We start from the raw sequence: 14,632 nt of genomic DNA, 5'->3' as shown, positions 1-14,632 counted from the left end.
CCGACAGGAGTGATCCTTGAGCACAGAGCCAGGCGTAAGCCCTGAATACCGCTGGCTGTGTTCCAAAAACAGAAACAAAATCTAAAATAAAGGGAGGCAACTGGTAATCTGGTAACCCCTGAATATCCCTACATATTTTTTGAATCTCATTCCAGTTAAAATATCCTACATTTGGGGCTGGAGAGATAGCACAGCGAGTAGGGCGTTTGCCTTGCACGCGGCCGACCCGGGTTCAAATCCCAGCATCCCATATGGTCCCCTGAGCATGGCCAGGGGTGATTCCTGAGTGCAGAGCCAGGAGTAACCCCTGTGCATCGCCAGGTGTGACCCAAAAAGAAAAAAAAAAAAAAAAATATCCTACATTTTTTTTTTTTTTTTTTTTGCTTTTTGGGTCACACACGGCGATGCACAGGGGTTACTCCTGGCTCTGCACTCAGGAATTACCCCTGACGGTGCTCAGGGGACCATATGGGATGCTGGGAATCAAACCCGGGTCGGACGTGTGCAAGGCAAACGCCCTACCCGCTGTACTATCGCTCCAGCCCCCAAAATATCCTACATTTTTTACTCTTATAAAAACCATTACCACATCTTCTCCCATATTGATTTCTTTATCTCCCAATTTAAGATTTAGATTTAGTGCTGGAGAGAAAGTAGGTGCTTGCCTTCAGGTTCAACCTCCTGAGCATCACAAGGAGAATTCACTGAGCACAGAACCAGAGTAAGTGCTGAGCACCAGTGGATGTGACCCCAAAACCAAAAAAAGGAAAAACACTTAGATTTTCTTTTTGGTATATAAATTACATAACATTACACAGTAAGCCTCAATGTCATTCATTGATAGTTTCTAGGAAATTATGGGGTTCTAAATTAAACAAGTATAATAAAAACAGGTTCTCATGTAACAATCATTGGTGTAATGTTTGCCATGATAAAAGCAAGTTCTCAAAACCTTTCTCATTAAGGTTATAATGATTAAATGAAGCAAAATTATTTGAAGGCTCATATTTTAGTCTCAGGTATACAACACTATGCCACTATAGAACATAAAATCAACTCCGATAAGTTAATTAGTTAATACTCCTTATCTTGGAGACCATAGAGAGTACTGGGGCTAAGGCACTTGCCTTGAATCTCACAGAGCCTGGTTTGATACCTGGCACACATAACTAGAGGTCACTTCTGAGCACTGAGCCAGGAATAGCCAACACCACTGACAAGTGTGATCTAACCCTCCACCTCCAAAAAAAAGAAAATTGCCCAAAACACCCAAAAGCATTCATTTATTTCACAGTTAACAAGCTACTTGTTGTGATAAGCACATTTAAGATCTAACCTCTTAGTAACTTTTAAAGATGAAATAAAGTTTTATTAACTGTAGTTGTAATGTTGTAATGTAGTAATTAACTGTAGTAATGTTGAACATATGGTTCCAGAACTTATTTATATGTATAGCTGAAAGTTCGTACCTTTGACTACTTTTGCCTGTCTTCCTCCAGCTCTGGCTACAACCCTTCAATCGTTTTGTGTGAACTCATTAAAAGAAATTCACAGAGCCAGAAATATAGCTTAAAGGCCTGGGTTTTGCCTTTGGAAAACCTGAGTTCCATACCTGCCACTGCACACCATGAACACCAGGATGAACCAAGCACCAAGTTGGGGGTAGAGTAGGAAGCACCAGAGTATCTGTCTCCACACCTAGACAACAACTCGAGTTATCAGCAAAGCAGACTGATAGAATTCTATTAGCAGAATGTACTAATGTAACTCTGTAGTCTGATGTTTCTTCCAGATTTCAGGGGAAGGTCTGACTGTTAAATTACAATTAATTTTAACTTCTTTTGTTCTTGGCCACATCCAGCAGTGCTCAGGGATCACTCCTGTGTACTCAGGAGATTGATTATAAGGGATGCCAGGGACCAAACCCGGGTAGGTTTTGAGCAAGGCAAGGACCCTATCTGCTCCAGCCCCTCTGAACCTTTAATTTATTAGGCACTACTCATCCCTCTTACCCTAGCTCCACAGATCACAAACAAGTACTTGGAGCAGATTACATGTAGATCCTGGGAATGAACAAGGGTAGTAAGATCCCGACTTCTGAATATCAGGAACCTATGTTCACTGATTGCTGCTACAGATCATGGAGACAGTCACCTCGGTCAGGTCTGTGTTCTTCAACCTTTTTATACCTTCTGTCTGGCATGTGGCTTGCGCATTAGTTCACAGGCCAGCAGTCAGACCCATGGCAGCAGACTTGTGGTTTTTTTTTTTTTTTTTTTGGTTTTTGGGTCACACCCGGCGATGCACAGGGGTTACTCCTGGCTCTTCACTCAGGAATTACCCCTGGCGGTGCTCAGGGGACCATATGGGATGCTGGGATTAGAACCCAGGTCGGCCGCGTGCAAGGCAAACGCCCTACCCGCTGTGCTATCGCTCCAGCCCCAGACTTGTGGTTTTCAACCTTTTTACACTGTAGATCAGCAGGGGTCTGTAGAGCAATGACTGAAGACCACTAAGACCACTAACCTGGGTCTTTGTAACTTCCTCTTATTTTAAGACCTTCTTCCTCTGGCTAATGTGAATTATAGGTTATTTAAAGAGTTGTCACCTTTCTCCTCCCTGTCATATTTCTCTTTTTCTCTTTAGGAGCCAGATATTAAAAAACACTTGAAAGTAATAATATATATTCAGAGGACATTAGAAATTCACTGTAAATACCTCCAGAAAAGTTCAGGCCCAGAAAGGATTTAAAAGACTGTAAGTTTACACCTTAGGCTGTTTCTTAGCACAGAGATAGCTTATAACAATTAAAAAAAAAAGGAAATGAAGAAAAAACTCAAAAGACTGAGGGCATGTTCTATAGTGGACCCCTGAGCACTGCTGAGAGCACTGCTGAATGTACAGAATGGGAAGCAGTATCTGACCACTGCCAGCTGTGGCTTCCTAAACCAAAATTAACCAAAAAAAATTTTTTTAAGGGGTTGAAGAGATAGTACAGAGGGTAGGGTGTTTGCTTTACATGTGGTTGACCAAGGTTCAATCCCCGGCATCCCATAATGTCCCCTAACACCACCAGGAGTAATTCCTGAGTGCAAAGCCAGGAGTAATCGCTAAGCATTGCTTGGTGTAGCCAAATAAACTGAAAAAAAAAAAAAAAGTTTCTTTGCCCTTTTAGCTTTTTGGAGTCACACCAGTAAGTTTTGTGTCTTTTTGGACACAAAACAAAACAAAACAAAACAAAACAAGGCTCAAATTAAACAGACTCAGTAGTCACCCCCAAAAAAAATAAAAATGAAAACGCAAATTTTTGGGTTTTTAAATATCAATACAAAATATTTTACATGAGAAGAAGTGTGCATTTGGAGTATGGGATAGTAAGAAGAGCACTGCAGGTTCTGAAACAAGCTTAAACTCTGGGCATGGGAAGATAGCTCAAAGGCCTGGGTCATATGCTTTGCATGAAACAGGCTTGGGAGTTCAATCCTTGGCATATGGTCCCTTAAGCACTGCCAGGAGCAACCCTTGATCATACTGGATGTGATCCAAAAACCAAAACAAAACTGAAGAGGGAAAAGTAAGAAGAGCTTAGACTATATATGTACTGTCAAACGGAATTTTGATCTTCCAGTTTATAGTATCATACAGTAAATAATTCTTTGTGGGACCCAGGAAGAGAGCTCAACGGACTGGAGCATAGCATATGCTTTGTGTGTCAGAGGCACCACATGGCACTGCAAACACCATGGCAGGAGTAGCACCTGAGCACTAATCGATATGGCCCCAAACCATCTCCCCCTATTCTTTGGGGTTATGTGACTTGACATAAAACAGTTCTTCTTTACCAGCAGGTTATGTTAAAAATACCACAAAACTTTATAAACAAGTCCTTCTCATATCTTTGCCTTATTCATAACAGTAATAAATACTAACCAAAAAATTATTGCTCATTTTGTATAAGTGGGTGGGGGCCTGAGAGATGGACCTGCATGCAGCTAATCTTGGTTTGATCATCACCATGGAGTATATGGTCCCCTAAGCACTGCTATGAATAATTCCTGAGCACCAGAGTGTGGTTTCTAAATGCCAAACAGACACAAAACATTTTGTATAATCAGGAAAGTAAAGGGCAAGTGACCAGGCAGTGATCTAAAAAAAAAGAAAAAACTTTTTTGTGTGTGTGGGGAAGGTCCCACACTCAGTAGTGCTCAAGCTCTGTTCTCATGAATCACTCCTGGTGGTATCTGGGGACCACAAGCAGCACTGGGTTGGCTCTGTGGAAGATAAGTGCCTTAATCTCTGTACTATCTCTGGGCTTGGGGACCTTGTGGGATGCCGGGGATCAAAACTTGGTCAGCAAGGCAAGCACCAGACCCAGAGTACTATCACTCCAGTAATTTTGCAGGGATGGTGGTGGTGGTGGTGTTTGTTTTTGTTCCAGGCTTATCCCTGGCTCTGTGTTCAGGGATCATCTTGCAGGTACTTAGGAGACCACATGCAGTGCCAGGAATCAAATCTGGGTTGGCCATATACAAGGCAAGCCTTACCCCACTGTACTATTCTTTCTGGAGCTCTAGACTTACTCTTTTAATAAATATTTTAGCATACAACTGAGTCACTTTTGAAGTGGAGCAATTTTTTTTTTTGCTTTTTTTTTGGGGAGGCGGGTCAAAACTTGTGATGCACAGGGGTCACTCCTGGCTCTACACTCAGGAATTACTCCTGGCAGTGCTCAGGGGACCATATGGGATGCTGGGGATCCAACCCAGTCGGCCAGTCAGCCGAGTGCAAGGCAAACGCCCCACCCGCTGTGCTATTGCTCCAGCCCCAAAGTGGAGCAATTTTTTCCATTCACTCATAGCCATTCATTAATATGCTATAAACTGACTGAATAACTATACTTACTGATTACTTTAATCAGTGTGAAGTTAATTTAATAAGTAAATTTTTCAGTTTTTAAAAAAACTTCCATTCTCAAGCACCCACTCTCTCTTTCTTCTCTCTTTTTATTTTGTTGGTAAACCAGGGCTTCACATATGCACAGCAAATGCTCTACCGGTGAGCCTCATCCCCCAATCCTCCCATTATTAACTGTAACAAGTTTATAACTGATTAAAAAAAATTTTAGCACTAATATAGTTTGCTAATAATGTAAAAGTTTAATCCGATCTGATTAATCATTTTTCTATATGTATGAATAAATGGCATTATTTGAAAAGAACAAGAAATTTTTTTGGGGGGAGAATTCAGTATCTGTCAGTGTCCAGGGCTTACTCCTGGGCTCTGCACTCAGGGATCACTCTTGGCTGGGTTTGGGTGACCATTTGGAGTGCCAGGGGTCTAAACTGTGTAGACTGTGTGCAAGCCAGTGTCCTACCCATTGTACTAGCACTCCAGCCCCATTCAATGTCTATTTTTTTGTTTGTGTTAGGGACACACCCTGTGGTGCTCAGGGATTACTCCTGACAGTGTTTGGGGGACTATATGAGGTGCCAGGGATCAAACGTGGGTCATCCACATGCAAGGCAAGCACTTTACCTGCTGTACTATTGTTCTGGACCCCCAATGTCTACTTTTTAAATGTACTTTAAAGACACTTCAACATGTAGTTAAAAATATTTTCCCGAGAACATCCTGACCCTGTGCCAGGCTGTCTTTACTGGGGCACCTCAGAGTGGGGTGGGTTCAGTTTCCCTCCCCACCCCATGTAGCACTCTGGCAGCCAAAAACCTCCAGAACCCAACCGAAGCCATGTTCAAGGCCACTCTCCACATGCTTGGAGAAGCCTCACCTACAGGGGAAACTGCAGGAAAAACCAGTTATGCAGGACCGTGACTGAGTTCTCCAAGCTCACTCAGAATGGGACTGGGCCTCCTCTCCCCAGCTCCCCAGTTTTCCAGTAGCTAGGCAGTCACACCCACAAACTGCCCCCAGCACCATGTAATCTCATCAATAGCCAAGACCCAGAGACCATGAAATAAAGCTTCCAGAAGAGAGCAACACAGACTATCCTGGAGCATGTGGCTGCATCTGCAGCTACATGTCCTCTTACACTCTAGCCCACTGATGTACCATAAATAGCATACATTTGTTTAGTTTTAATATACTTACTTATAATCTCTTATAAGTAAGATGGCTTAGATGGCTTCAGGGTGAAATACAACATTCTTAACACACTTTCCTCTTATGGTGGTGGGAAGGTGCATGGTGGTGAAATTGGTGTTTGAACATTATTTGTAATGAACTATTGTGAACAACTTTATAAAAATAAAAATAAGTATTTTCTCAGGATAATAGAGCTGCCAATCTATGGCACCTGTTCCTTAAGAGAATTCTCCCCCTCCCCCTTGGGGCCTCCCAAAGGAGAATTTTTAAAAAGACAACAGTAAATTTTCACAATTTGACTGTATGAGGTATTATCTTTGCTTTCAAGGCCTAGAGTTCTTGGAATGTTTATAGTCTCTTTGGATTATTTTCAACTTACATTTTTAAAGCCCTTTTTTAAAATTATAGTATTTAGTTTGATTCCTCCACCCCTCTCAGAGAGCCCTGCAAGCTACCGAGGGTATCTCGCCTGCATGACAGAGCCTTGCAAGCTACCTGTGGCATATTTGATATGCCAAAAACAGTAACAAGTCTCACGATGAAGACATTACTGGTGCCCGCTCAAGCAAATCGATGAGCAACAGGATGACAGTGACAGTGACAAGTTTTTAGTATTTAGTATTTGAAACAGAATCTTATGAAAATCTACAACAAAAGTTAACTTTAGGGTATAAAGTTGAACATTCTTTAAATGGGACTGGACAGAAACTTTAAACCTTGTGTTTTGAAAAAAGCAATTATAACACAGCAAAACATATTGAAAACACAGATTTAAAAAACTCCACAAAAATTAAAATTTGGGGGGTTGGAGCATAGCGGGTAGGGCATCTGCCTTGCACATGGCCAAACCAACTTCGATTCTTCTCATCCCATATGGTCCCCCGAGCACTGCTAGGAGTAATTCCTGAGTACAGAGCCAGGAGTAACCCCTGAGCACTGCTGGGTGTGACCCAAAAAGAAAAAATAAATAAATAAAACAAAAATTTTGTATATATGGCATATATATTGTCTGGCTTCCTTTACTGAACATGATATAAAAATAACACAGGCTCTGTAACACCGTCCATTTCCATTCTGTAAATTTATACTCATTTAAATAAATATATTCATACTCATTTATTATGTTTTGTTGATGAACCTCTGGTTTATTAAACTTTTAAAAGACATCCATATCTTTCTTCCTAGCAGAATTCAAGTTTCTATGTTCATTTTAGTATATCATAATCTAAACAAATAGGGTACCTAAAGTCGCACAGAATTTTCTTTCTTTTTTAAGTTCTTGACCACTCCTGGTAGTGCTGTGGATCAAACCTAGATTTCCTGCACCTAAAGAATGCATTTAGGGGGCCGGAGCGATAGCACAGCGGGTAGGGCATTTGCCTTGCACGCGGCCGACCTGGGTTCGATCCCCGGCATCCCATATGGTCCCCCAAGCACCGCCAGGAGTAACTCCTGAGTGCAAAGCCAGGAGTGACCCCTGAGCATCGCTGGGTGTGACTCAAAAAGCAAAAAAAAAAAAAAAAAAGAATGCATTTAACCCACTAAGCTTTTTTCTCTAGCTCCCATACTAAATTTTAATGAAATAACTCCAAATACTTGAGAAACAAGGAAAAAGTAAGTAGAGTTGGAAATTAATGTAATTTTTTTTTTTTTTTTTGCTTTTTTTGGGTCACACCTGGCGGTGCTCAGAGGTTTACTCCTGGCTTTGCACTCAAGAATTACCCCTGGCGGTGCTCAGGGGACCATATGGGATGCTGGGAATCGAACCCGGGTCAGCTGCGTGTGCAAGATAAACGCCCTACCCGCTGTGCTATCACTCCAGCCCCAATGTAATATTTTCAAAGATAGCTCTGCAATGATATTTTGGAATAAATAACATTATTTTAATAATCAGAAGGTCTGGTCTACCCTATTTTTATCTAAAGGTTTATTTTTCCTTGTTTTTTTCTGATCCAACTGAAACAAAAATTTGTCAACTTAAATTGATCAGAACTGGAGAGATAGCTCAGTAGACTGAGTGCATGCTTCGTTTGCAGGAGGTCTGGGTTTCATCCCTGGCACTGCATGGTCCACCAAGCATCACGGGAACAACCCCTAAGCAAAGACCCAGTAGTAACCCTGGAGCACCACCAGGTATGATCCCAAAACCAACCAATGAACACAATTTTATCAATCTCCAAAAATAAAATTAGAACAATTAAAAAAAGATGTTTCTGATGTTATCTTTGTACAGTACCTCAATGATGTTTAGTATCAATCCAAACATTTAAATAATCTGCTTCCTTAAATTTATATTAACTACTAGTATAAATTTAGAAATATATGAAGAAGGCTGAAGAGATAGTACAAGAAGCTTGCCTTGCATGTGGCTGACAGTGGTTCAATTCTTGTTCCCTGAGCACCATCAGGAGTGATCTCCAAGTACAGAGCCAGTAGCAAGCCAGAGCACTGCCCTCCCATATTTTAGAAATTAAAAACAAAAGAATATAGAAGATAATACAAAGGCCATTTATAGGACAAAAGCAAAAGGATCAGTAGGAAATGATCAGTATCTAGGATCAGTAGGAAATGGTTCCTAATCAAATCTAAGAAAAACCAAATAGCTTTTCAGTTCTAATATGCTTTCCTTCTACACGCATGAATATTCTTTTTTTTTTTTTTTTGGTTTTTGGGTCACACCTGGCGATGCACAGGGGTTACTCCTGGCTCTGCACTCAGGAATCACCCCTGGCGATGCTCAGGGGACCGTATGGGATGCTGGGATTTGAACCCGGGTCGGCCGCGTGCAACGCAAACGCCCTACCCGCTATGCTATCACTCCAGCCCACGCATGAATATTCTTAGTCACTGAGAGTAAACATCACAAAACAGTTTTTATGCTATCTAATCTTCATATCTACTCTACATCCTCTTGGAGAGTCAGTTTGCTTTTTTACTTATTTGATATTTATAAAACTATAGCCTTATGAACTTTCTAGCAAACAGGAAACACACTCCCAGGAAATATTTTTTGATATATTTAGGTCTTGGTTAAGTACATATGGCATGTCTCTAACATTAATTTATATACAAGTATAACAAGCTTTACAAGTATTTTTTTTCAAGTTGGAAATTTGACAGGTAAGAGAGAGGGAAAAGTAGTAGACAATAAAACATAAAGTCTAAAGGAAGCAAGGGCATTCATCAGGTCAGGGAGGTGATTTATTGGTAGAGCACTTACTTTGCATAAATCACACCCTGGGTTCATCCCTGGCACCAAAGAACATAAAAAAAAACCACCAAAAAACCCCAAAAGATTTACCAAGTTAGGTATCAATTTAGAAAAATGGTCTATTCACTTCTAGCTAACTACCATTATCATTTCTAGATAACTACAATTATCAGATTTACGTGTTTTTGTATGTTTTTGTGTTTTGGGTGATACCCCAGTGATGCTCAGGGGTTACACCTGTCTCTGCAGTCAGGAATTAGTCCTGGCAGTGCTCTGGGGACCATATGGAATGCCAGGGAGCGAATCCAAGTGGGCTAATTGCAAGGAAATCACCATATCTGCTGTACTATTGCTCTGGCCCAGACTTAGTATTTTTAAATAAAAAATAACATTTAAATCTGATAGGCTTTCAGTAGTGAGTCAATAAGGATAAGTCAATAAGTCATAGTAAAGTTAATATTATTATTATTATTATTTATAAAGACTTTTTTGAAAAAATAATTATTAAATGTATATATTTTTGGAACCCTTCATTATGGGAAAAAGCAGTGTAAAAACACACACACAAAAAAAAAAATCGGGGCCGGAGCGATAGCACAGCGGGTAGGGCGTTTGCCTTGCATGCGGCCGACCCGGGTTCGATCCCCGGCATCCCATATGGTCCCCCAAGCACTGCCAGGAGTAATTCCTGAGTGCAAAGCCAGGAGTAACCCCTGAGCATTGCTGGGTGTGACCCAAAAAGAAAAAAAAAAAATCAATGTACACTAACTAGTAGAAGTCAGGAAGATATTTGCTCATATCAAAAGGATTCTTTTTTTTAAAATTTTTTTTCAAAAGGATTCTATTATAAATGTTCATTAATAAGGGAAAATTTAGAAAGAGAAAATGGAAACAGGGGCTCTAGCTATAGTACAGAGGGTAGGGTGTTTGCCTTGCATATATCAGTTGACCTGGGTTCAATCCTTGGCATCCCAAATGGTCCCTGGGGCACTACCAGGAGCAATTCTTGTGTGCAGAGCCAGGAGTAACCTGAGCATCGCCAGCTGTGACCCCAAAAGCAAAATAAATAAATAAACAAATACAAATAAATTAGAAAAACAGAAACTATTAAAAAAATCTTTTCTAAAATAATCTAATTATTGATACTTCTAAATATCCAGAAGAATAAAAACTTATTTATACTGTACTATAATAAAATTATTTTTGTAAGACTAATCGTATATATTCCTTATTTTTCTGTTTATGTATTATTTTAGGTTTTGGGTCACACATAGCTGTGCTCGGGGCTTCTTCCTGGCTCTGTGCTCAGGGAACTCTCTGGAGGTGCTGGGATTGCATTCAGAACAGCCATGTGAGACACAAGCACCTTAGCCGCTGTACTATCTCTCTGGCCCCCATTTTTCTATTTATTTTTAAATTATTTTCTGTTTTTTCTATTTAAGACTCCCTCACATCCCCACCAAATTAATTATGACTTCAGTGTGTGAACCCTTAATTTCCTAAAAGTTTTTTCTATCAGTCTCTCTTATCAATCTCATGTGGGAAATTACAAACAAAAAATTTTATACTGTGTTACATCCCTTTTGTATCCTTTAAAATTCTGAATTTTGCAATTAAATTACACAAGTGATTTTGCATTTGGATTTTCACCCTTTAAGTATTTGCCACTCTCCCATGCTTGCCCCTCTTCCAGAGAGCAGAAGCAGAAGGTTCATTTAGTATTAATTAAAAAAGCTATCAGATTAAATTTAGAAGAGTCCAGGACTGAAAGGCTTGAGCTAGCCTAGCAAAGCGAACTGCATTACCTCTTTATCTTTTAGTCCCAGGAGTAACACTTCTTCCATGAGGGTGAGGCGGATGTCCTTGGAGTCTCCAGAGTCTTCATTATCTGGACTCCTGTCTTGATTAGTGTCCTCCTCTCTGTCCACCTTCTTTTCAGAGTTTTTGCCCACTTCAGTGCGCCGGGCACGGTGAGTTAAAGTGGTCATTCTCACCTGTTACTGGTGTGTGGGGGGCAATGATGAGACAGATCTTTATAAGTGTTTATGAAAATAATTTATACACACATACTAAAAATGCAAACAAGAAATACTCGAACTTAAAGAGAAAGCAAGGAATAATGACCAGAAAGAAATTTTGCAGCATTAACCATCAAAAAAATTTTGTGGATAACACATTATTTTTTCTAAATTATATGGCTTGGACTCCACAGAAGACACTGAACACAAAGTAAAAAGTTGGGGCTGGAGCGATAGCACAGCGGGTAGGGCATTTGCCTTGCACGTGGCCGACCTGGGTTCAATTCCCACATCCCATATGGTCCCCTGAGCACTGCCAGGAGTAATTTCTGAGTGCATGAGCCAGGAGTAACCCCTGTGCATCAACAGGTGTGACCCCAAAAGCAAAAAAAAAAAAAGTAAAAGTTTTCTTTTAAGCCTTCTGATTTCTCGAACCTAACCTGTATCTCAGAAGTCTAGGTTCATCACTGTAACTCCTCTTTCACAAAACGGACTGCCCAAGTTAGATAATATGAAACAGCAATGATCAGCATCAAAATCCTAAAATATATTTAATAATTTACATATAATCTCTACATACTTTCAGTAGTACATAAGGAAACACACACAAAGTATAAAGAATTAAAGAAAAAGTAAATAGAAGTACATATTCTAACATTCCCTTCCAATATCCTAAAACTCATTTTATGCATTTACTTTGTAGATCTGTCTCATGCTTAGAATATCATGGGCAATAATTCCATATAGCCAGAAAACCTTCATCTCTATCCTTAGTTAACTATCTTGCAAACACACCAACACCTGCTGAGAACAAGTGCTGGGAAGAGAATGTTAAAAAATTAGCAACTTCTGGAGCTGGAGTGATAGTTCAGCAGGTAGGGCATTTGCTTTGCAGGCAGTGGACCAGGGTAGCAATAGCACAGCGGGTAGGGCATTTGGCTTGCAGGCGGCAACCCAGATTGGATTCCTCCATCCCTCTGGGAGAGCCCGGCAAGCTACCCATGGCACATTCGGTATGCCAAAAACAGTAACAAGTCTCACAATGGAGACATTACTGGTGCCCGTTGAGCAAATCAATGAACAGTTGGACTACAGTGCTACAGTGCTACAATTATTTAAAAGAACAAACTTTCAAGATGAAAATAATTCAAGAACCTCTGTGACTGGATTCTTTTCTACCTTCTAGCAGTATTCCACATTACTACTAATTATGTACTGTTATCAAATCACTTCTCAAACATATCCCATGCCTTCCATCTCTGCTCTTTTGTACATGCCAGAGTTCTCTCATTTTCCCTACTTTCCTAAATTCTACCGGTTGTCTAAGGCTGTTGAAGACCCCCTGCAAAGTCAGTCTCCTTTCCATTACCTGTACTATGTTCCATGGCCAGAACTGGTCTCTCCCTGTGCTATACTTTCACAGAACTTTATTTATACTTACTTCCTTTTAAAGTATTTATTATAGTCTTTCTTTTGGTATGGCTGTTTCTCAACTGTAAATTTCTTGAGGGCAGGAATACTGTCTTCTTGAGTTTTTATATTCTCCATAGCAACTAGCACAATGTCTTTAGCGTTGTAACTGCTCAACAAATATATACTGATTAAAATGAATACTCATCAATGAATATTAACATTCAAAATAGAAATACAAATAAAGTGACTTTCAAAAGATTCTTTGTACAAGGCTATATTTCGAATACAATTTTTGGTGGGAGGTGGACAGAGAGTGGAGGAGAAAGAAAACCATGAAATAAATGCTTAAGGAGACTAACCTAGCTGGCCCTGTGAAAAAGTTTTACTTCCTAACCCAATCCAAGAAAGTTTAAATCTGAGGAGGGAAAATACAAAGGGAGTATTTTCTTTGAGGAATTAAGCCCCGCTGGGCACTTAGTAGCTAAAGATCCTACTTAAAAACAAATGACCAAGCAAATACATAAACTAAAAACCTCCCTTTCCCCACAAAATAAAAATTGAAAAATTGGATACATATAATATACATTACACACACATATACATACATGACGTTAGAAAATGTATTTTTCCCTTTCTTACCTGACGTTACTCCTGGATTACGGGGAGACGCAGGCAGTAGCTTGCACTCTACTTTAGGGAGACACCTTCCCTTCTTCATCCCCCTCCACCCCTGTCCTAGTAAGAGGAAAAACTTCTCAACCACGCAGAGAACAAACTTCCTGATCCTTCGATGTAGAGGAATAACACATCAGCTTCCTCAGGATCACTAGGCAACCTACCTTGGTGTTTCTTCATTGGGCCAATAAGGAATCGCCAAGTTGAGTTCAGCCAATCGGAACTCGCAAGAGGCGGCTCTCCCCCACCTCACCATCCCAGGACTATTGTGCTGCGATCCAGACAAACATCGCCCAAAGGAGGCAGGTTTCTGCTCAACCTGACAGCTGGTCAGTCCAATGAAGAAACCTTGGTAGCCGCGAGCAGCTGTGCGCCCCACCCCTTTACGCTGGCCAATCAAGGCGTTCCGTTGAGCTAGGGCCAGCTGCCGCGTTACAAAGGTTTCCGTTCGTCAATCCCTGTTAGCAGGTGTTGTGGTAGCGGTACTACCTACGGGGACAGTGTGGCGACAAGTATTGGGATCCCAAAAGCTAGTAATAAATCTTTATTTTAGGGGCTAGAGAAATAGTACTGTAAGGTAAGATCGCGGCCGATCTACGTTGGGTTCCCTCCACTGCTTCTCCCAAACATCTCCAGGAATGATCCCGAGCACAGAGCCAGGTGTAAGCCCAGAGCATAGCCAGGTGTGGGCCCAAAACAAAAAGGAAAATTTTTTATTTCGAAGCTGATTGCTTTAAACTGGTTATTTAAACGAGTTGTTCCTGTTCCGGAAACCTCTAAGTGTGAGGAGGTTCGGTTTACAGTAAAGATGATTCTTCCAGACATTTCTTCTATACCTACATTGCAACACTCTTCAGCTGTGTTTGTTACTGGCAAACCCATGGATGTTTTTAGAACATGGCTGCTAAAACTTCCAGAGGCGAGCAAACCAAGGCTTTAATCTTCCTTTAAGGAAATGGCAAGGCTGGAGTCAGTCCCAGCTTTCTCGTCAAAAGCACAGCTCCAATCAAAATTTCTAGGAAGTGTGCTCAGTTCATATGAGCAAAGTAATCTATATCTACAGATATAATCTTAAAATTATTGCCTAAAATATTATTAAAATAAAATAAAAATTAAAAGCCACGAGTTAAGATGCTAAAAAATATTTTATTTAATGCTGCCAAAACTGCCAGACTTAAACAAAATCATTGTTGTTGTTGTTCAGTGGTAAAAA

The 14,632-nt window shown here is 40.4% G+C and overlaps 1 protein-coding gene across 4 annotated transcripts in view; it reads right to left on the bottom strand.

Moving 5' to 3' along the window:
* The window catches only part of GOLPH3L (golgi phosphoprotein 3 like), a 36,448-nt gene extending 22,785 nt beyond the window's left edge, over positions 1-13,663 (bottom strand). For 2 of the 4 annotated variants that reach the window (XM_004618074.2, XM_055131644.1), the window contains exons 1-2: positions 13,384-13,554; positions 11,119-11,313 (exon numbers count right to left, since the gene is read on the bottom strand). In XM_004618074.2, coding sequence (XP_004618131.1) covers positions 11,119-11,301 — 183 coding nt within the window. In that variant the 5' untranslated portion in view covers positions 11,302-11,313; positions 13,384-13,554. Of the gene's footprint in view, positions 1-11,118; positions 11,314-13,383; positions 13,555-13,583 lie in introns of those variants that run through there. The other 2 variants (XM_055131642.1, XM_055131643.1) reach the window with 2 other exon arrangements.
* Between the last annotated feature and the right edge of the window lie 969 nt (positions 13,664-14,632).

Source organism: Sorex araneus, chromosome 3 (genome assembly GCF_027595985.1).
Source record: "Sorex araneus isolate mSorAra2 chromosome 3, mSorAra2.pri, whole genome shotgun sequence".
Lineage (NCBI taxonomy): Eukaryota > Metazoa > Chordata > Mammalia > Eulipotyphla > Soricidae > Sorex > Sorex araneus.
Note: the sequence above shows the minus strand (reverse complement) of the source record. Positions and strands in the feature narration are given on the sequence as shown.